The 24,080-nt window shown below is 42.0% G+C and overlaps 1 protein-coding gene and 1 non-coding gene across 2 annotated transcripts in view; both read right to left on the reverse strand.

Annotated features, from left to right (window-relative positions):
* The window catches only part of AKAP10 (A-kinase anchoring protein 10), a 61,621-nt gene that overhangs the window by 17,976 nt on the left and 19,565 nt on the right, over positions 1-24,080 (reverse strand). Inside the window, exons 4-9 of the mRNA XM_004599305.4 lie at positions 23,441-23,998; positions 6,942-7,040; positions 5,108-5,192; positions 4,371-4,494; positions 2,936-3,072; positions 676-820 (exon numbers count right to left, since the gene is read on the reverse strand). Coding sequence (XP_004599362.2) covers positions 676-820; positions 2,936-3,072; positions 4,371-4,494; positions 5,108-5,192; positions 6,942-7,040; positions 23,441-23,998 — 1,148 coding nt within the window. The remainder of the gene's footprint in view (positions 1-675; positions 821-2,935; positions 3,073-4,370; positions 4,495-5,107; positions 5,193-6,941; positions 7,041-23,440; positions 23,999-24,080) is intronic.
* Positions 7,587-7,693, reverse strand: LOC118759685 (U6 spliceosomal RNA). Its single transcript, XR_004996343.2, has one exon. It is a non-coding gene; the product is annotated as a U6 spliceosomal RNA (small nuclear RNA).

A 24,080-nucleotide genomic window follows, 5' to 3' on the forward strand; every position in this document is an offset into this window, starting at 1 on the left:
GGGCAAACACCTGCTGCATTTAACATTTTCTTTATATACAGTATGTAAAGAAGCATCTTACACATGTCATTTTAACCCTAAGAGTACCTTTGGGGGTGAAGGGGTGGGTGGGTATTTACTGTAACATTGTGTTAGTTAAGACGCCCATGTCCCAAATCCAAAGTGCGTGGGTTTGATAACTAGCTCTGGCTCTGTTTCTAGTTTCCTGTCATGCAGACCCTTTCAAGGCAGTGGTAATGGCTCCAACAAACACCTTCCTGGTGCCCACATGAGAGCTGGCTTCCATTCCTGAATCACAGCCTTGACCTGGATTCTATTCCTGGCTGCTACAGGCCTCTCGGAGAGAACCAGCAGATGGGAGCTGTGGCTAGCTATCTGCCTCTCTTCAAAAAGCAATGAAAAAATATTTTTGAGGTAATTAATCATATTATCTTAATTTCAAAGATGAAGAAAAGAGCATTCATAACTGAACTCAGTAGCCAGAGGTCATCGAATCCCCCCCAACAGGTTAAGATTAACACATACCAATTCAAAATCAAAGCCTGTGCTCTTAATCACTGTGCTACACTGCTTCAACTTTCCACTGGCCTGCAGGTTTGGTTGTTTCACGTTACATATTCTGGGTTTCAGCAGTAAAAGTTGTTGCATTTGAATATTTTTCAAGTTCTTGGTTACCTTCTCCATAGTGGTCCAGGCCTGACGTAATGGAGTTGTGAAACAGTTGGGGAGTGGCCCACCTTCCCTGCAGATATTGGATTCAATTTCTAACCGGACAACATCATCAAAGCCAAGAGGATGTGTAGCTTGCAGCGAGAAGTACCTATGGCAGGTAGACAATCAAAATAAAACCAAATTCCATAGCAAGCAGCAGCAATTTGGGGAGGGGGTACTAAAACAGAATCTTACATGAGGCAACATGATTGAGCTTGCAGACCCACAGCCACAGAGCTGGGTGACAACAGCCCTGCTATCACCTGACTCATTGATTGCCACTTGCTCTAAACTGTCTGGGTTAACTCGTTTCCTTCTTATCTTTTGCCAATCATTTTAGCTCTTGCCTAGCCAGCTCTAATGGTGTTTAAGAAGCTGGAAGGGTGAAGTTAAAACTGAGGCAGAGAAACTAACTACACATTGAATGAATGCTTATTCACTCTTCAGCACCTAGCACACAGAAATGAAGTTACAAGAAAGTAAGGCATGGCTACTTCCCCTGAAACAAGACCAGGCGAGATAAACGTATAGGACACAATGAAAACATACCAGCACAGCTAGGAGGCAACTGCAGCAAACAGCAAGAAATTAATAATGATAGCACTTCAGGTGAGGTGGATAGATATGACACATTCAGACAGAACCTACAGGAATTGCTGATGATGTAGTATGAAAAACAATCAACAGTGTCCATCCAAAGATTTCTAACTGAGGAGATATAATGTAGTTAGGGTTGTGGAAAGCTGATGATGACATGAAAACAATTAAAAGGTATTAAAAGCAGAAAAAAAAAGTTTGTTTCTTGTCTCACAGAAATGCTTATGGTACAAGATTGTGATGATGCAATTATAAAATATAAGCAGGGATTTTAAAGGTCAAATTTGGCATAATTAACTGGAAAAATGCCCATGCTAGTGTGCTATATGGCAATCTTCATCTCCCAACAGCACTCCAGGTGAAAATGAGATCGTGTGGTGAACGTGGTCTCTGCTCTGTGTGGTGAGCAAGCTCCAGCCAGGACCTTAATAATGCTACTATTCCGTTTTAGCATAAAGGAAACTCTTCATTGAAATCAGCATTTTTATAACAAAAAGTGAGTCTCCCATATTGCAACTAAGTTGAAAAATATCCCTTCAGGATTCGAATTTCTACATTGTAAACTCTTTATTTATGCTATTCCAGTAGCCATAAATTATTGTTTCCTATATAATATCTTCCACAAATATGCTGTATTAGAATAAAGACTGGAGCGAATGTTAAGAACTGTGCTCCAGTCTAAGTCCTGCTGCTAACTTGCCCTGCAACTCTGAGAAAACCATACCTTTCTGGGCCTTTGTGTCCTTATCTACAAGACAGGAAAATCAGACTAGATCCCTAATCTGGCTACTCATCAGAATTACCTGGCATGTCTTCCAAAAATAGACTGCTGGGTCACACCTCGAGCCTGCTGAGTCAGTCTCCTAGAGCGGCAGCGGAACCTATTTTTAACCAGCGTTCTGGAGATTCTCACGCAGCCCGCACATGAGCCTGTACACCTGGAGGCTCGGCAACCACTGGTCTAGATGCTCTGAACTCCCTTCTAACAACTGGGCAATTCTTCTCTATCAGGTTACCACCTTAGCACTCATTTGTAGCTACAAGCAACAAATGACTTCTCTTTACCCAGTAAGGGGAGTTAAAGAAGTTAAGGAGCTGCTCACAGTCAGTTCAATTATCCGACCACATGTTTTCAACACTGTTCACTGTGAGGTTCTTCTCAATTTGTTTTCGGTGAAAACTAATGTAAAACTGTTACTCATTTAGTAACGTGGATTTGCACAAGATACAAGACGTAATCCATAGATGCTGAAGTCCCTACATCATCGATGCCAGTTGGTTTCACCTTCCTTATTGCTCTGGTAACCTACATGCAAGCTTCTGCACAGGGTCGTTTCCCCAAGGATGTATGCCTTCTCTGGTTAGTGAAACTCAAATTGAGGATCCAAATCAAATTTTTCTTTTGCAAAAGCCCCCGTTGAGCGCCATATCATCAAACTGTCTTGCTATGATAAAGCCAACAGGAGGTTCATCCTAAGACACCCTGCCCCTGAAAGTTATAAATGTACCACTCAAACAGTTTTTACGCTGTCCCCTAAGAGTTTATTCACCTTTATTTAGATACACACAAACTCTTAATAAATATCTGTCAAATGTTAAAGGCATCTATCTATAAAACTAAACTCACTTGTCATATAAAATCATGGCATCATTCTGTGCTTCCTGTCCATCATATTGGCCCTTTTTGGCAGCAAGCTGAGACTGGAAGTTATCTGCTGCCAACCAGAACTGTAAGATATTCACTGCATCTTCTTTTTCCATGTACTAGGAAGAAAAAATATAAAAGTGAACATAAGTTTAAAAACATATTTCTCTCACCATTTCCGAACTATAAGCCCTAAGTATTAAAATGCAAAACATAAGCAAAACCCAAAAAGATCTATCTCTTCAGTTAACACTAGTTAGCAACTTAGTCGTTTGAGATTGAAACATTAAAAACAAACGTTTTTAGAAAGAATTAACAACCACATAGTTGGAGAGAAACTCAGTGAATTGGAACAGTAATTTCTCACAAAGAGTAGACAAATCAAACCTTCTAAACCTGATTGTTTCTAACAATCCAAAGGACATAATCACCTGAACAAATGCAGATTTAAACTTGGCAATGAAAGGGGGTGAAAAACAGCAAGTCCACTGGGTAAGTACTCTTGTGAAGAGGCAGACTACAAGAGTCTATGCAACTGCCTTGTGCGATGGGGAATCCTTCTTCTCGCTACTGAGCAACTTTTTTTTAACTAAAAAAAGAATTTCGGGCCCGGCGGCGTGGCCTAGCAGCCTAAGTCCTCGCCTTGAAAGCCCCGAGATCCCATATCGGCGCCGGTTCTAATCCTGGCAGCTCCATTTCCCATCCAGCTCCCTGCTTGTGGCCTGGGAAAGCAGTTGAGGACGGCCCAAAGCTTTGGGATCCTGCACCCGCGTGGGAGACCCGGAAGAGGTTCCTGGCTCCTGGCTTCGGATTTGCGCACATCGGCCCGTTGCGGCTCACTTGGGGAGTGAATCATCGGACGGAAGATCTTCCTCTCTGCCTCTCCTCCTCTGTGTATATTTGGCTGTAATAAAATGAATAAGTCTTTAAAAAAAAAAAAAAAAAAAGAATTTTATTTGCTGAAACCTAACAAATCTATCTACTAAATTATGCCTCAAAGAGATGAATATACTCAGTGGCTGTGGCAACTGCTTCACAGAGCAATCCAACTAAACAGCTGACGTGAAAATGAGGAGGCAAGGAGGAATGTACTAATTTGCTTTTAAAGGCTTAGTCTGCAATTGTTTGTGGACTGCAATCCAAAGTGCCAAACTCCATGGTTTCTAAAACAGCTCCAGATAATTGAGAAACATGCACTGTCTTCTCTTATAAGTAGCAGTTTAGCTGGGTTTTCACAGAACGGTTTTACAGCAAATTTTCATGTTTTCATTTGATTAGTATGTCAGTAAAGTGCTCTTGCTATCAGACACAACTTCACCACCCATTCCTGGATGCTATTTTCGGGTGACAGGCCCCCAGCATTTACACTTTAGTGGCTGGAATGCTCTAACAGCATGAAAGAAAATGCAGAATTTACCTCAGAGAAATAAAAGAGGGCTGACTCACAGAACAGGATGTCAGCCAGGTAAACAGTCCCACTGGTCAGCACTTCAATCTGGTATTTACAGAAATGGTGACTTCGCAGAAACTCACTAAAGTGCCTGCAAGTAGACAAAAAGGGAAAATTTGAAGAACAAAGAAAGCACTTCACAGGCACACACAGACTCTTTCCACTCTGTCTCTGTTGTTATCTGAAACAGTTTATTAGGTCAAGGCTACTTCGCTGCTTGTGATACCATTTCTGATCCCTTGACCTGTAAGCAATCTCTCCCACCTCTTACTGATATTTAACACAAGCTACCTCATATTACAGTAACCAAAGAGCATGTCCTATTTTTTTTATTAGGCTGTAATTTCCTTGAAGTATTCCAGCTAGCATATCTTACGTAAAGCTTTCTTTCAGTAAGTACTGAATAAATACAAACATGCTTTTCAAGGACATGCAGCAATCATTTATCTGAAAACCCTCTGAACTTTCAATAAATTCAAGTTAAACTTAAAGCCTGTGCTAGGCAAATTAAGCTCCCCAAATGAAGACATGCATTATCTGGTAGTCCCAAACACCTTGCAATGACTTCCAAACCCAAACTACTTTAATGTAGGAATTATAACATAAAAACGAGAAGTCATTTTATTTTTCATAGAATTCATGTAATCTACATTTCAGAAAAACTATTAACCTTGCAAAGTGTGAAAATAGGAAGCTTAACATACTCTTGCTCCATTGCACTGAAGACTATGGACTGCGCCAAAATGAAACAGTTGGGGTCAACCTGTCCATCTTCTCCACAAATCTTTGCTGTAAAAAAGAAAAAAAGTAATCATTACACTCCCACCGGATTTAAAAACACACATTTTAAAACCCCAATGGGAAATACCAAAAGGGCATAAAAATAAAGATCTGAAATAAAACTAAAGAAAACTTAGCTAACAGTGTGAGGTAGAAAGTTTCTTTAAAGCATGTGTGCAGTTGATTCTCGGCCTTTTGGCTAAGATCAAGTGCAAAGCATATGTGCAAGAGCGAAAGTACAAAGTTAAGAGTGTAAAATTAATTTGTAACTATTTAAACACACCAAAAACAAAATTAAAAGGCAAATAAAAAAAGCTGTAGCACGTGTGAGAAAAGGTTCCTATGGTTGTCAGCACTGCGGCACGGCCCAGTTAAGCTGTCTCCCGCCTCCACTTCCGATCCAGCTCCCTGCTTATGTACAGGGGGAAGCAGCAGAGGACGGCCCAACTACTGGGGTCCCTGCACCCCCATGGAAGACCTGCATGGTGCTTCAGCTTCCTGGCTGCAGCCTGGGTAACAATTTTTTCTTTTTATTGTAATCCATGAAGTTTTCTCTTTTTGTATTTTGTAATCTGAATTCATTTTTAACGGATTTAATGTGATTTGTAGATACTTTTCTAAGAACATAATGGTATTGATACTCTCTTCCTCCCTTACTTTTCGTCCCTAACACTAAATTTCTAATGAATAAAAATACAAAAGTAACTATTAGCATTTCTGGAAACATAACAATATTTGTTAGATGAAAAAATGAAACTTTCATTAGTCAATGCCAAGGTCATTCTGACCTACCAGTAAATGCTTTCAAACTATTGACTGTGACCTACAGAGAACCATCGTGTACATATATGCATATATGACGGAAGCAATGTCCTGAAATTATATTTGCTCTCATTACTCCAACACTTTGATTTTTGTAACCTAGTCTTTTCGGGCTGGGGGCTGGGGGCAGAGGAATAAGGCCGTAAAGAAGGCTGCTCTGAGCGCGCAGTGAGCCAAGCAGCGCCAGTGCAGCCTAGCGGTGAGCTGTGCACGTCTGTCAATCCCTTCTGCCACGTCTGACCTGTGACAGAGTCCGTGACTCCTCTGTGCTTCCGCTTCCTCACTGGTAAGACAGTATCCAGATTTATCCCACATGGTTATTACTCTTTTTAAGATTTATTTATTTTTATTGGAAAGGCAGATGTATAGAGAGAAGGACAGACAGACAGACAAAAATATGTTTTGTTTGCTAGTTCAATCCCCAAATGGCTACAATGGTCGGAGCTGAGCCCATCTGAAGCCAGGAGCTTCTTCTGGGTCTCCCATATGGGCACAGGATCCCAAGATTTGGGGTTACCTTCTATTGCGTCCCCAGGCCATATGCAGGGAGGGAGCTGGATGGGAAGTGGAGCAACTGGGACACGGACAGGTGCCCATATGGGAGCCTATGCAAGGCAAGGATTTAGCCACTAGGCTACTGCGCCAGGCTCCCACCCTGCATAGTTCTTTAGAACATTAAATTAGTTCAACCATGGAAAATACTCAGAATATTGTGAGACATACCAAGTGTTCAATAAATGTGTTATTATTGCTGCTGCTATTCAGACTCAAATCTAAGAAAGTGAGTCCACCATGTCAGAGAAAGATACAAGAAAGCATCTGAAACAGACTACGAAATAGCACTTGTTATATTCTATGTTCTTAAAAACTCTCTTAGCCAATGACCAAACAGGTCCGGTCTGGTTTGGTTTTCCCATAGCCTCCAGTGCTGCTTACCTATGATGTCATTTCTCATTGCTTCCGTAATCGGTATTGGTTTAGCAGCATCTGGAGATATATATTTGGTAAAAGTATTCACGGCATCTTGCTCTATACCTGAAAGGGAAGAAGCAAACACTTCAAAACTCAAAAAGTAAACCACACATTAGTCATGACAGCAAAGAGCTGGATTCTGCACCTGCGCTGGCATCCAACCTTATGCTATGTTATTTTGGTTGAAGTCTATATTAAGAGAATTTGCTCTCACAGACATGGAGTTAGGAAAACAATTTGAACAGCTTTTCAAGGTATCTGTGCACATAAGCTTCTTTAATATTTTGCTTACACTCAACATGCAAAAAAATTTTTTTTTAACATTTGGAAGAGTTACAGAAAGAGGGAGATACATAGATACATCTTATAGCTTCTGGTTCACTTTCTAGATGGCTGCAACCACCAGGACGGGGCCAGGCAGAAGACCAAAGACGTGGGCCACTTTCTACTGCTTTTCTCAGGCAATCAAAAGGGAGCTGGACCAGAAGTGGTCTAAAAAGAACACGAACTGCTGCCACTATGGATGCCAGCATCACAGGAAGTGGCTTTATATCAATTCTGATATAACACCAGCCATGACAAGTGGCAATTTCTTTTTTTTTTTTTTTTTTAAATATGGAACGCTTCACGAATTTGCATGTCATTCTTGCACAGGGGCCATGCTAATCTTCTCTGTATCATTCCAATTTTAGTATATGGGCTGCCGAAATGAGCACAGTGGCAATTTCTTAAAGGTTAATTAGAATGTAAAATCTTGGGTCCAGCATAATGACTCAATGGTTAAATCCTCACCTTGCAGGTGCCAGGATCTTACATGGGTGTTGGTCCATGTCCTGGCTGTTCCGTTTCCCATCCAGCTCCCTGTTTGCGGTCTGGGAAGGCAGTGCAACACGGCCCTTGGGCCCCTAAGCCCATATGGGAGACCCAGAAGAAGCTCCTGGCTTCAACTCAGCTCAGCTCTGGCCACGGAGGCCGTTCAGGGAGTGAACCAGCGGATGGGGAAATCTCTCTCTCTCTCCTTCTCTTCATAAATTTGATCTGCCTTTCCAAAAAAATAAATACTTTTTAAAATTTTGATGATCTAAATTTTTTAAAAATGTAAAATCTGAAACCATATCAATGAACTTCTCAGATTCATATTAAAATGCTGGATTTCCCTGTTTAATGGGTCTCTTAGAACCATGTTATAATCTTAGACATTTCCTACTATTTTGGAAAATGCTAGTACCCTGATTCGCACTGATCTTCTATATGCTGACACATTAAATTACAAAAAAAAAAGTAATTACCCCATCATTAATACCACTGACAATTTTATCAGAACACCATTTAACACATGGTGGCAGATAGCTTTCCAAAATTCCAATTTCCATTAGAAAGGTTTGAATTTATAACTTTGGGCATCAAGTACATATGCTATTTTCCTTTAAGCAGCAGGCTCACTTCACTCATTTCCAAATAGTCAAATCTGAACAACTGCAGTTTGCTAGTAGGTATTCTTATGAATAAACATAATGCTCCACTTGAAAAGAAAAAAAAGCTACTTAGCTCACAAAACACTCAATTCACAGAAGCTTTTCTTTGAATTCCAATTTCACCACATACATTAAAAAGGCATGTGTTGCAGCCAGCATTGTGGTACCAGTTAGAGTCCTGACTTCTCTGTTAATGGGCCTGGGAAAGCAGCGGAGGATGGCCCAAGTGCTTGGGTTCCTGCCCTCCACGGGAGGCCAACCAGGCTGGAGTTCCAGGCTCCTGGTTTCAGCCTAGCCCAGCTCTGGCTGCTGAGATCTGTTGGTAAGTTAACCAGTGGGTAGTGGGTAGTTGAGCTCTTCTCCTCTATGTCACTCCGCCTTTCAAATAAATGAAATAAATCTTAAAAATTATGTATCTCAAAATTACAATCACAGATTCCTGCTAAAAGTCTAAAGCACAGGTTAGCAGGATAGCTTCTCCTTCTCACACAAAAGAAAATTTAGGTGTAGCTTAAGAGAGACTGTTGGACCATCTGGTGTCTTGGAGACCCAGGGTAGATGTGGGACTGACTAGGCTGGGTCTCAACCCCCTACTGAGCCATGAGAGAGCTGTATGTGGGAATGGACGAGCCATGGCTGGGCTGAAACATCCAACAACAAGAACCAGAATGGGGTGAAAGCCAGCCAGAAAAAGCCACTGTTCCTGCTAGGACAGGAGGTGAACTGAGTAGCATTGGCTCAAGGACCCCCTGGCATACGCAAAATCTGGCATTGGGAGGGGTTCTGATGGAGAAGCCTGGGCAACTCCTCTGGCAGGACACAGTCGCTGCAGGTAAGCGCAAGAAGCATGATAGGAAACAGCCCAGAATAGGCCATGGAAAGTCTCCCACCGGCACACATTTGGCATGGGTCAGGAGCAGACCAGGCTGAATCAGTTCATGTCATCCACTGGCAAATCCGATCACCAGAATAGAGTGTGGGATGAGCCGGGTTTGGTCGCGACAAAACCAGTACACATTATGGAATGCCAGGGCGTGGTTGCCTGTACTGGATATGAATGCAGCACCCAACCAGCACACATGAGATTCAGGAAGGGAGGGGCAGAACTGGCAGGGGGATTAAGGGGCTGGTCCCCTCACCGGACAGCTACTTCCACTGGAGAGCGTGGCCTGGGATAGAGACAGACCAGACTAAGCAAGGCTACAACACCTGTGCGCTGCATGTGGACTAGATCAGGGAAAAGCCAGGCTGGGCTGATTATTCCTACGGGTGCAAGCATAGAGTGGGTGAGGGATGTTTGGGCATAGCCGCAGCATCAGCTGGCAGAAGCTGGCACTGGGGACTAATTCTGTCAAGTCAAATCACAGAACCACCTAAAGAGTGCATAAACCGGGACAGAGAGACCTGGGAGGGAAAAAGTGGGTTCCCCCTTCTTGGGTCACTATTCCCGTGGGAGGGCATGAAAACTAGGACGGGGGCTGGGGTGGCTAGATAGAGAGGCACTCAACAACATCCGTGAGTGCTGGATGGTTGAGTTGGTTAGATAGAACTAAGCTTTAATACCCATTGACAAGTACAAGAGCCAAATGGGATGAGGGACAGACTGGTTTTCTGCTACACATACTGGCAAACCAGGGTAGGGGGCGGGCCTGGTGGGGGTTATTGTGGGTCACCCCGACTAGGCTGCAGCTCCCACTGGTCGATGTAAGGACCGAACCAGACTGGACTGCAACACCCATTGGTTCCAGTGGAAGTCGGGACTGAAAACAGAACCAACCCAGCAATCGCAACCACCAGCTGATCGGGGTGATGGACTGTGCCGGGCCCTGTGCTTGCTAGAACATACAAGAATCTGGTCTGGGAATACCTCAAAGTTTCTTTGGAGATCTCCCCAATCGAACTGCTGGACTCAGAACCCTAGCCAAGAAAAGACAGAGGACAGAGCAAGTCAATCAACCACCTCAGCTATATGTTGGCAGCGAAATATGGGGCAGATGGAGACTCTATGATGGACCATATCAATCAGTGGACGACCTCATCAAGCGAAACTGGCAGCGATTCATAACTGGAGAACTATTAAAACCACTTGAGCAAATATCTCAGAGCATGCCCCACATCCGGGACTTGGGGTGGGCGGGAAAACGGGTGGGGCTTCTCCCTCAATATCTCCCTTTACCTCAGATACATGATGGAAACAATATGGACATAATAGTATTACCCACTTCCCTATACACCCTGAACCTTTTTTTTTTTTTACCGTAATTAACTATGTAAAGATTGTCAACAACAATACAATAAAATAGATTAAAAATCAATCAATCAAAAAAAAAAAAAAAAAGAGACTGTCGGAAGATGTTTTATGTAATTCCAATGGTAACCACAAAGAGAGAACAAACACAAAAGAAAATGAGAAAGCAGTTACAGCATGACACTACAAAAAAAAAGAGATGAACAAAAGAACTCTAAGACAGAAAACAATTAATAATTAATTTAAATTTAAATAATTTTTAAGAAGGACTAAACTCACCAGTCAAAAACCACAGGGTCACTAAACGGATTAAAAAAATAAGATCCAACCATATGCTGTCTACAAGAAATCTAAATTCTTCAGATTTAAGGTCACTTGTAAATTCAAAGTGCAGGGATTAAAGAAAGACAAACCATACAAACTAACAGAAAGTCATGCACATTTCAGGTTAAATGCTGGACATGAGATAAGGATATTATATATACTGATCAAATCATGAAGACTTACTAGTGATTAATACCACAGAACCTAAATACGTAAAGCAAACATTGACAAAACTGGGGAGAAATAGCTGGGACACTTCAATATCCTACTTTGAATAATTGGTAGAAAAATCAAGCAGAAAATCAATTAGGAGACAGAGTTGAAATACGTAGACCTAACAGACATACACAGACCATCTCATCCAGCAGTAATTCAGAAAAATACCTACAGAACATTCTCTAGGGCAGATCATGTCAGACCATAAAACACATCTTAAGATGGAAGTCACATCAAATATCTGCTTTAATTACAACAGAATGAATCAAAGGCAGAGGAATACTAAAATTATTTAAATATGCGGAAATTAAGCAAAAACGCTCTTCAACAACTGAAAGGTCAAAGAATCAGTGAAAAGAGAAATAAGAAATATCTTGAGATAAATGAAAATACAACACACCAAAACTTGGGAGAAGCAGCAAGAGCAGTACTAAGTGTAAGTCTGTAATTATAATATCTATTTTAAAAACAAAGTCACATATAAACAACCAAACTTTACAAAAGCTTCGCACAAAGCCCAGGATGCGATAGCTTATCTGGAGAATGCTATCAAATAGTTAAAGAATGCCAATGCTTCTCAAACTCCTCCAAAAAAAAATAAATAAATAAACTAAAGGAAGTACTTCCCAACCTATTTTCTGAGATCAGCATTGTCTATACATAAACCCGACAAAAAAAAAAAAAAAGGAAAGAAAGCTATAAGACAATATTGCTGAAAATACTGGACTCCGGCACAAACGTGATAAAACTCAACACCTTTCTGCAATAAAACCCCTCAACGCACCAGGAATAAAAATTACTTGATGCAACAGAGACCATAAATAAAAGTCCATAGCAAATATTATACTCTGTGGTGAAAACTCCGTACAATCAGGAACAAATGAAGGACACCTTTCTCACACTCCTGCTCATAGTTAGTACCAGAAGCTGCACTCAGGACCAGCAGCAAAGGTGGGGGAAACAGCATTCAACTTGGAAAGGAAAAAGTAAAATCATCTATTTGCACAGACACAGAAAATCTAAAGATGCTATAAAAACAGAATACTTTAAAAAAAACTTGTGTGACACAAAATCAACAGGTGAATCAACTGCATTTCTGTATCCTAAATATGAACCACAGGGAAAGAAAATAATCTCATTTACAATAGTATCAAAAGAATAAAAGACTTGGGAATAAACTTAAGCATGGAGGTAAAAGACGCACTCAAAACTATAAAACGTGGATGAAACAAATTAAGAAAACAAATAAATGGAAAGACACCAGTGTTCACGGGTTAGAAAGCGATATTTTTGAATGTCCCTAAGCAGGCAAAAATACAATCGTAACAATCTCTATCCATTTGTAACGGCATCTTTTACACAAAAAGAAAAAACAATCCTTAAATTCATATGAAGTCACAAAGGACCACAAATGTCCAAAACTATCTTGAGAAAGAAGCAAGTTGAAGCTGGCATTGTGGCTCAGTGGCTTAAGATGCCACCTTGATGCCAACCAACATCACACCTGCTCTGCCTCACATCCAGCTTCCTGCTAATGGGCCAGGGAAGGCGATGGAAGATGATTCACATTGCTTGGGCCTTGCCACCTATGTAGGACACTAGTGAGTTCCTGAAGCCTGGCTTCCACCATCTGGGCAGTGAACCAGGGAATGGAAGATCTTCTTCTGTTTTTTTCTCCCCATCCCTATCATCCTTCATTTTAAATAAACAAATAAATATATATATTCTTAGAAGGCTTAAGGCATTATACTTTGACTTAAAAATATATCACAAATCTACAGTAACTAGAGAAGTATAGGGACCAGCATTGTAGTGTAGCATGTAGAGCTGCCACCTGTCCTTCTGGCATCCCATATGGACACCAGTTCACGGCCAACTGCTCTTCTGCTGATCCAGCTCCCTGGTAATAGCTTGGGAAAAGCCCTGGCCTGTGAAGACAGTTTGGGAGTAAACCAGCCAATGGGAGCTCTGTTTCCCTGCCACCTCAAAACAAGTAAAATGTTAAAAAACAATAAAATTAACACACAACGTAGTAATCCTGTATCTAGGTATTTATTCAAAATAATTTTAACTGGGATTTCAAAATACAGCTGCCATTTCCACATTCAATGTTGTGTTATTCAGGATAGCTAAGACATAGACACAACTTATTATGACTCCATTTACATACAAAATAGCTAAGGGTTCAGTGCCCGGCACAATAGCGCAGCTGTTCAAGTCCTTGCCTTGAATGTGCCAGGATCCCATATGAGCGCCAGTTCTAATCCTGGAGGCCCCACTTCCCATCCAGCTCCCTGCCTATGGCCTGGGAAAGCAGTTGAGGACGGCCCAAGGCTTTGGGACCCTGCACCCACATGGGAGACCTGGAAGAGGCTCCTGGCTCCTGGTTTCGGATTGGCTCAGCTCCGGCCATTGCGGCCACTTGGGGCGTGAATCATCAGATGGAAGATCTTCCTCTACATCTCTCCTCCTCTCTGTATATCTGACTTTCCAATAAAAATAAACAAATATTTAAAAAAAAAAAAAGATGCAACTTCCACACCTGCATAACCATGGCTGGGTTTAACTTGCAGTCCTCCTCTCAATTCTGGTTTTTTGCAAATGCATATCCTGGGAGGCAGTGGGTGACGACTCAAGTACAGCTGAGTTTTCTGCTTTCTACGTTGCCTATCTCAGTCCCAACTGTTACAGGCACCTGGAGAGTAAACCTGTCTCCCTTTCTCTCTGCCTTACTGATAAACAAATATAAATTAAAATGAAAATAGCAGAAATGCAATGATGGTTGTCAGGAGATGGGGAGAGGTAAATGGAGAGTTATCACTAACCAGGTGTAACTTTTAGTTATGCAATTAAGTGCTAGGGATCTACAAACTGTGCTTCTAGATAAGAACACAACTGAGAATCTGTTAAGATTGTAGATTTCAGGGAACTGTTACTACAATAATTTGTTTAAAGATTTGTTTATGTAGTCCCACATACCGGGTACTGATGCAGTTAGGCTGCTGGGAGCAACCTTCTTCCCTTTTCTCTCCCCTTCCTCCAAATACAGGCAGAAAAAAAAAAAAAACTGGAAACAACTGTCTCATTCACCCTTTCCCATTCCTCGACCCTTCCTACCCCAATCACTGGTCCACATGGGCATGTATCCTTGTCAACTATGTCAACATTACACACAATGTTTACTATAGAAAAGATTTGTTTATTTTACAGCACAGTTACAAGGAGGGAGAGGGCAGGAGTAAAGGAGAGGGAGACAGAGATCTTCCATCCCTGATTCACTCCCAGAATGGTTCAAGCAGCTAGGGAATGGACAGACAGAAGCCAAGAATCTGTCACTCCCAAGGGTCTCCCATACGGCTACAGGATCCGTTTCCCGTTTCCCAGTCTCCCAGGAGCACTAGCAGGGAGGGGGTTGCCCTGGGTGTGAAGCTGCTGAGGACTACAAGGAGTGCACATATGGAATACCAGTGTTGTAGTGGCAGCTCAACCCACTGCGTAACAACGTCAGCAACAGCACCACAGCAAGCTAACCAACTCAGCAGCCACTAAAATTCAAGACAGGGAAACAAGAGGGAAGAGAAAAAATGTTGGGCAAAGGATAAGAAGTACCAACCAGACAGAACAAATAAATTCAAAAGAAACACTCTACAACTAGGACTGTAGTTAATAACAATGTATTGTATACATGAGAACTGCTGAGAAAACAGGTCTGAAATGTTTTCCCATAAAGAAAACAGTAGAAGGGACCAGCAAAATGACAAAGCAAGCTGATCCTCTGCCTGCGGTGCCAGCATCCCTCATGGGTGCTGGTTAGAGTCCCAGGAGCCCCCCAGTGATCCAGCTTCTCGCTGGAGGCCCGGGAAGGCAGAGGAATGCCCAAGTCCTTGGACTCCTGCATCTAGTGAGAAGCCAGGAGGAAGCTCCTACTTCCTGGCTTTGGACCAGCCCTGCTCCAGCCACTGTGACCATATGGAGAAACCACCAGACGGAAGCTTTCTAACGACCTCTGAAACAAAAATAAAGAAATCTTTAAAAAAAATAGTAAATACTGAAAGCAGTAAATTACTCAATAAATCAATAATTATAGATTCTAGAATATGCATATCTGATCATGTTGTAAAACATAAATTTACAAATTTATTTACATTTTGAAATCTTACTCTAATATTTAAGTTCATATTTTGTATGAATTTTGTATGAACACTTTTTTAGTATCAAAGTCAGAACTAAAACCTAGGTTTGACTTTACAGTGTTGTCTCAAAGATACATAGTTACATAAAGAATTGTTTCTGAAAGGAGAATTGCTCTTATTTATGAATTACTCCTTTCTGTAACAAGTATCTTCAGCAAAAACAAAACTTGGCGCCGGGTGCGAGAGCCTAGTGGCTAAATCTTCGCCTTGTGCTGGGATCCCATGGGAATGCCAGTTTATATCTCGGCTATTCCTCTTTCCTTCCAGCTCCCTGCTTGTGGCCTGGGAAAGCAGCAAAGGACGGCCCAAAACCTTGGGACCCTGCACCCATGTGGGAGACCCAGAAAAGCTCCTGGCTCCTGGCTTCAGATCGGCTTAGCTCCTAGCTGTTACAGCCATTTGGGGAGTGAACCAGCAGATGAAGATCTTTCTCTGTCTTTCCTTCTCTCTGGAAATTTGTCTTTTAGATAAAAATAAGTAAATCTTTTAAAAAAAATTTGCTGAGGTTTTGAGGAATTATTCTTTGACTAGATCTAAAATAATTCCCATTAATTCCATTCTTCTAGCACACACTTTTGTATATCTACTAGGAACAAAGCACTAAACACAACAAAGACATCTGTTACCCCAAAACATCTGTCAAAACCTTGAGTTGTTTCGAAACATGTGCTCCTCCAGTGACCAAACATGCTGCCAATCCCAGACAAAACAAAGTAGCCAACTATACAGATATTAATGTGTATATATACTTCCTAGGGGATTAAATTCACCAAATGAAGTCTCGATACACTTACATTTCATTTTAGAAAAAAACTTCTCCGTTTCCACATGTTTCACAAGGACATCGAGTACTTTCATGTATTCAAAAGGTACAAATACACAGGGTGGGTTGGCAGGACCCAACACGTGTCTCCCAGGATGCGCATGCGCAGGAAGTGGAACTACAGAGTAGAGTCAGACCTTGAATTAGTCATTCTATTGTGGGATGTGGGCATCCCAAGCAGTGTCTCAATCATTGTGCTAACAGATTCTTAAGCATTTTAAGAAACAGTTTTTACCATTTAATTCAATGAATATGAGAGTAAGATAAATGTTTCACTCTAATTTTAAAAATTCTCTTTAGTAAAAAGGACAAAGCATCATTGAGCCTGCTTAAAACAGACTATTTTTGTTTTAAACGTACTTTTTAGGAGCCAGTATTACAGCAAGTGGTTAAAACTATACCTGTGAGCCTGCACAGCAGCCTAGTGGCTAAGTCCTTGCCTTGAGTGTGCCAGGATCCCATATGGGCGCCAATCCATGTCCTGGCAGCCCCACTGCCCATCCAGCTCCCTGCTTGTGGCCTGGGAAACCGGTGGAGGACAGCCCAAAGCCTTGGGACCCTGTACCTGTGTGGGAGACCCGGAAGAGCTCCTGGCTCCTGGCTTCAGATTGGCTCAGCTCTGGCCATTTGGGGAATAAACCAGTGGCTGGAAGATCTTTCTGTCTCTACTTCTCTCCGTAAATCTGACTTTCCAGTAAAAACAAAGTGGGGGAAAAAAAAGGAAAGCAGAAGAGCTAGTTGTGTGCAAGGCATAGGCCTAGTCTCAAGACTGAGGCAGCCAGGTAAGTGGCTATGACGACACACATATACTAGCAAAACCCAAAATTAATAAAGATAGCTCAGAACAAATAATTTTATTAACTTCCACCTTTGCATAAGCTGAAGCCACTCAGGATTTACTTAAATGGAAACATAAAATAGTATATGCTAAAGAAGTTACTTAAATTAAACATTACCTCTCAGTTAATATTGATCTTTAGTTCCAAAAGGAGTATGCCGACAAAGTTTTTCACTAGTAAAAACGAGTTAGAGGGACATAATCAGAAAACACCAGACTCCCAGAGAGTGTACAAGCAAATACAAACACAAAAAGGTTTGTTTAAGAAAGAGACATTCCATTCTTTATGAAAGGAGTTGGAACCACAGGAAGAAGGGTATTTCCAGACACCAGACAAGTTACATACACAACTATCAGAGATCTGACACATGGCTCCCTCCTCTACCTCAAAAGGTTTTAATACCCAGAGCTACTATGAAAGGAATGACCATAAGCAATTAGTAAGTCATCATCTTCCGAAAGCGCTTGTTGTTTAGGGGGAAAATGCGAAATTCATATAGAACACATTTTCTCCAACAAGTCCTGGCCAGGAGTCCGAGGCTGAAACCGCACACTGGCTGCACAGAGCTCCCACAGAAGCCCTCGAATCCTGGGGTGAGCAGCAGCGAGCAGGCTCCAATGGCTTAGGGAGCAGGGTGGATTCCCCCGGTTTGGTTCTTTTTCCTTTCTCTCATGCCTCCGTCCCCAGGCAGTACCAGAGCTGCAGCAGTGACAGAGACAATACGCCAAGGCACAAAAGTAGAGAGTCTGTAGTCCCTGGAGAGGGGGGAAGAATCACCCTTCCTTTTTTTTTCTTCTGCCACTTAGCCACTGCCATGAGACGTGTGTTGCAGCAACAGGAAACGAAAAACCCAGCTTTCCAGCTAGACAAGTAGAAGGATGATGGGGTGTCTAGATGCCAGGAGGAAAGACAAAAACTTAACAAAGTTGAAAATGTATTCCTGGGGTTATTTGAGAACTTGGCTCTAAGATCTTTAATAAAAAGGCTTTGGGACCTTAGCTAAGATTTCACCAAGGACCCAGGTCCCAGACTAGCTACTGGGAGGCAGATATTATTGCTATTATCCAAAACAGTTGCTGGGGCCAGCACAGTGATGGAACAGGGGAAGCCCTCTGCCTGTGGCACCAGCCGGAATCCTGTTTGCTCTGTTTCTTTTTTTTTTTTTAAAGATTTATTTTTATTACAAAGTCAGATATACAGAGAGGAGGAGAGACAGAGAGGAAGATCTTCCATCCGATGATTCACTCCCTAAGTGAGCCGCAACGGGCTGGTGTGTGCCAATCCGAAGCCGGGAACCAGGAACCTCTTCCGGGTCTCCCACGCGGGTGCAGGGTCCCAATGCATTGGGCCGTCCTCGACTGCTTTCCCAGGCCACAAGCAGGGAGCTGGATGGGAAGTGGAGCTGCCGGGATTAGAACCGGCGCCCATATGGGATCCCGGGGCTTTCAAAGCAAGGACTTTAGCTGCTAGGCCACGCCGCTGGGCCCCACATTTCATTTTTGCTTAGTTTTGAAATTTTCATATATGCAGTGTAGCTACATCAGTGGCTAAAGCATAAAACGCTTGTTTTAGAAGAGCCTAGTCTCACATTAGGAATCTAAGTTCCACCAGGAAATAGGGCCAGTGTGGTGGCTTAGGCTGCTAATCCTCCACCTGCAATGCCAGCATCCCATTTACACGCCAGTTCATACCCCAGCTACTCCATTTCTGATCCAGCTCCCTGCTTATTGCCTGGAAAAGCATCAGAGGATGGCTCATGCTCTTGGGCCCCTGTACCCATGTGGGAAACCAGGAAGAACTCCTCGCTCCCGGCTTTAGATTGGCTCAGTTCCAGCTGTTAAGGCCATTTGAGCAAAATTGGGATGGAAGGTCTTCCTGTGTTCTCTCCTTTCCTCCGTAAATCCACCCTTCAAATAAAAACAAACAACAACAACAACAACAACAAAATAGGAAGAGTAGCTTTAGCTCAAAACAAGTAAAAGATAATCAGAAAAGAAGTAATAAAGAACAGAAGAGTCAGTGGAGTTGAAAATAACAGAAAAATCAAGGCCAAAGATGGCTCTTACGGAAGACTGATAAACTCCTACCCATGCTGACTGAAGGGAAAGCAGTGACATCAGGCATAGGACACAACTACTACAGGCTAAAAGGAAGAGCATACGATATGCATGCGCACGCTTTGCCATTTGATGAAGTTATTAACTCCTTGGAAGCCGTAAGCTACAAAAATTCACCAAAAAAACAAATCACATGAATACTCTTGAATCTATTAAAGAAACTGGACTGTTTAAAATATTCTGGAAAAGAAAACTCCAGACCTAGATGGTTTCACTTACAAATTCAACCAAACATTTAAAGAAATATCAGTTCTACACAATGTTTTTTTAGAAAACCGTAGATGAAAAACTTTTCAACTCATTTTTTGAGCTCAGCCCTACACTAATGTCACAATTAGACAAAGGTAATACAAGATAAAAAAAGTCCCAGGGGTCGGTGATGCGGTGTGAAGAGGGTGGAGCTACTACAATGATGGCACCCCATCTGGGTGCAGGTTCATGTCCCAACTGCTCCACACCCAATCCAGTTCCCTGCTAATGCAAGCAGGAAAGTAGCAGAAGACGACCCAAGTACTTGGGCCCCTGCCACCAGGCAGGAGACCTGGATTGAGTTTCAGGTTCCTGGGGTTTGTGCCTGGGCCAGCCTGGCCATTGTGGTCACCTGTGGAGTGAACCAGCAGATGAGAGATGTCTTGTCTCTCTCCCTGTAACTCTGCCTCGCAAATGAATTATAAAGATTTAATAATACAGCAAATTCAAGAATTAATCAAGAAATATTTGAAAAATACTTAACATCATTAGCTAACAGGGAAATGCAAAATACAACTACAAAAAGATGCCACTACACACTATTAGAAGGCTTAAAAACAGAACAAATTAAAAGGAAACAAAGAAAAAATTATACCAAGTGCTGATAAGAAAATGAAGTGACTAGAAATTACATATTGTTAGTAACAATGCAAAGCGGTATACTCTACAAACTCAGCTGGCAGTTTTACATAATTAAATATATGCTTAACATTCAATCCAGCAAACCCACTACTAGGTACTTACTGTGGAGAAATTCTATATTCCTAGAAAAACCCATCCAGGGGTCAGTGTGGTGGTGCAGTGGTTTGAGCCACCACCTGTGACAACAGCATCCCATACAGGCACTGGTTCATGTTCATTTATCTACTTCCCATTCAGTCCCCTGCTAAAGTGCTTGGGTCCCTGCTACACATGTCTGAGAGTCGGAAGAAGCCCCTGGCTCCTAGCTTCAGCCTGGCATAGCTGGCCTGCTGTGGCCATCTGGGCAATGAACTAATGGATGTAAGATCTTTCTATCCCCCTCTCTCTATGTGTAACTCTTTCAAATAAATGAATAAATCTAGAAAGAAAAGAAAGAAAATTCCATCCATAAATATCTACACAAGTTCTGTTTATAATCACCAACAAGTGCAAATAATGCTAATGTCCTACAATGGAATAATACTTTGCAATAACGAGGACTAAAATACTAACATCCTTAGCAACGTGGATGGACTTCCAAGCTCAGTTCTGAATGAAAACAAGCCAGTCTCAGGGTTACATACAGTGTAAACGCATCAATGGCATTCCAGCAAAGGCAAACTACACAGCTAGAAAACAGCACAGGGTGCAAGGTGTCAGATCTGACTTTAAAGGTACTAGGATTGTTTTTTATTCTGACTGTGAAGACAGTCACAGGAGTCTACAGTCACAGTAAAATTCATAAGTGCACATTTTAGAAATTCACTACAAATGTTAAAAATAATGAAAAAGAAAAAAAAATCTAGTCCACTGATTTTTTTTCTACTGTTCACTGAAATGAATAACCACCAAGACAAAGACACTTTTCAAAAACAAACAAGTCTATGACAATTAAAGAAACAGACCTCAGATTTCCATTTCTAGAAGGCAGCCAGGTTAAGTGCTCAGAACTCCTCCCAATGTTAAAACTGGTTCAAAATGCTTATCAAAAGTGTATCAGGGGACCGGTATAGGCGTAGCATGCTAATCCTTAGCCTGCAGCACCAACATCCCATCTGGGTGCCAATTCAAGTCCCAGCTACTCCACTTCCCATCCAGATCCCTGCTTGTGGCCTGGGAAAGCAGTCGAGGACGGCCCAAAGCTTTGGGACCCTGCACCTGCGTGGGAGACCTAGAAGAGGCTCTGGGCTTTTGGCTTCAGACAGGTGCAGCTCCGGCCATTGTGGCTGCTTGGGGAGTGAATCATCAGATGGAAGATCTTCCTCTCTGTCTCTCCTCCTGTGTGTGTGTGTGTGTGTGTATTTGACTTTCCAATAAAAATAAAATAAATCTTAAAAAAATTTTTTTTTTAGTTTCAGGTTAATACGGCAAAATCAGAATGCAAACATGCCTGAATAATTCTAATGGAGTAGCTAAACAATTAACATAGATAAAAGTTCACAAGCTATGTTCACAAAAACTGCTGAAATCACAAACCACACCAAAGGTGTGAATCTAAAAAAAATCATGATTCACATAAACTGTAGATAGAATTATGACACTGAATATTTTAATTAAAGACACGCAAGTTGGAAATGAAAAGTGGAATTAAGGACAAAAGCAACAAGAAACTATTTTTTTTAAAGGCAAATCTGCATAAAACTTTCTAGAGACGAAAATTCAGTAACTTTAAGATGAAAATAGGCCAGGAGAATCTCAACTGAACTTGAACTGTGATAATGCAACAAGGTGGAGGAATCCACCATGGGGGGAGGGTTTGGGGAGGAGTGGGGGAAATCCCAGTAGCTACAACACTGTGTCAAATAAGGCAATGTAATTAATAAAAAAAAAAAAAAAGTAAAAAAAAAAAAAAAAAAAAGAAAAGAAAATAGGCCAGCATCCTGGCATGCCGGCAGCAGACCAGGAAGGCAGGACCCAGGTCAGGGTGTTAGCATGATGTGCTGGCAGATCCAGCCTGGGGACCCACACCATGTACTCAGGTCCCAGGCAGGCAGGGCTCCAAGTTGCATGTCACCCCACAGCAGACTGGGTTCGGGAACCAGCGTGCTCACAGGCATGGGTCTGTGGACGGCTCAGGGAGGGAGCTTGGGGATATGTACGGAGCGGGGGTGGGGTGGGGGGAACCACTAAGGAAGTACGTTACAGGTGAGGAGTGACTTCTGGAGGACTTCCACTGACCAGGCCACTGGACCTGCAGGCCTGCAGAGGACGTTGAGCGCCAGGACAGAAGATGGGGAACAGAATGGGTTCGACAACTCTCCTGGCTAGTTTTGGCAGCAAGTGTCTGGGTGAGTGGATGCACTAGGATGGACTGTCAGCCAATGGACCTTGGAAGGATTTTCTCAGCCTTGGAGCAGCAAAACCAACAGTGTCTCAGAACTATCAAAACCATTCAAGCAATCTCCATATCAGTGTTTCTAAGACGACAAGTGGCTGTCCCCCACCCCCAGGTACTGATGTAGTCTGGCAGCTGGGAGTGGCTTCCTCCTACCTCCCTCTCCCCAACCCCGGGATACCAGAGAAAAGGAAAGAAAAAAAAAAATTGGAAGCCCTTGTCCCACTCACCTTCCCCCATGCCTTGGCCCTCCTCACCCTAACCACTGGACTTCATAAGCATGCATCCTTGTTAACGATGTAAACCAAATCAAAAATAAGCGTTTAAAAAAAAAAAAGAACATGCTAAAAATCGATTCAACAGCATTCCAAACCTATTTTGAGAAGAACCAATAAATTAACATGTTTAAAGAAATCAACTAGCCCTCTGAGAAACAAAGTAAAATGAATAATAATAAGAATTCTCAATCTACAATCTTGGTTATGGTAAGTTACGGACCTCTCTAAGTCATGGTTTTCCCATGTGTAATACAGGATGCCCATCTCACAGAGATGCTGTGACTATTAAATGAAACCCTAATGTGTACTTAACACAAAACTCAGTATCACCAATTGGTAATTAAAAATTGTTTAAATTATGTAGTATAATAAAATACTATAAATTAAGATCGAGCCAGGGAGGAATTAAATCTATCAGAACAATGGCTTCAGGTCCACAGGAGAAGCAGAAGGACACTTCCTTTGTCAACTCTCCTAACACATTTCTGAGAGGATCTGGAAATGTCCCCCTTGCTGCTTTTCATGCCCTGATCTGATTCCTCTGCACTCTTCAAATCTTTCCAAATTAGCAAGTGGTTAGAGGAAGGAGGAGGTGGGGAAAGCATGTCAATCCTTTACTGTTCATCTTAAAAAGTCCTGCATCGTGAATTCAAAATTAAAAAGAAACAGAAAATCACATACTTACTCTTCATTAATTTTCCTGACAATTCTTTCAATGGAGAAGAGGGGTTGTTTCTACCGACAACTACAAGCCTGGAGGAGGGTTCCTGGGCTTCTATGGAGGCTTGATGAGCCCCTGCTCTGGTCATTTCAAGATGAAGAGAATGGACACTGTCTCGTTCCTCGGAAAGCAGCACGTGATTCTGGGTGATATTAGTTCTATCATTCAGGTCAATTTCTTCTGAGTGAGTCATAAGCTGTTGGGCTAAGTTAGAATCCTCCAATCTCTTGTCAAGAGACTCAGTCGAAAAAGATGCTGTGTTTTCTTGCTTTTTAGATGGAGAGACAGGCTCAGCCAATGAGCTCTGCTTCACTGTGTTTAGGCTGTGTGCTCTTATTCGGGACCAGGTTGTAGAGTGAAAACTTTCGGCCTCCAACCAAAATTTAACCAAATGTTCCATTCTCCGAAGTTCCATGAATTGAATAAAATATGGAAGGACAACAGTATCACGTAAGACCTGTTCAAGGGTCTTTGAAAGACTTGATTTGGTCTCTTGCGTCTGGTAGTCCAGACAAGATCTGCCTAAAAGTCAGAAACAAAGGAATTGACGGTTCAGTACAAACAATGTTAGATTAACAAATTAATTTCTCACTTTTAGCAACAA

This window comes from Ochotona princeps, chromosome 17 (assembly GCF_030435755.1).
Source record: "Ochotona princeps isolate mOchPri1 chromosome 17, mOchPri1.hap1, whole genome shotgun sequence".
NCBI classification, from domain to species: domain Eukaryota; kingdom Metazoa; phylum Chordata; class Mammalia; order Lagomorpha; family Ochotonidae; genus Ochotona; species Ochotona princeps.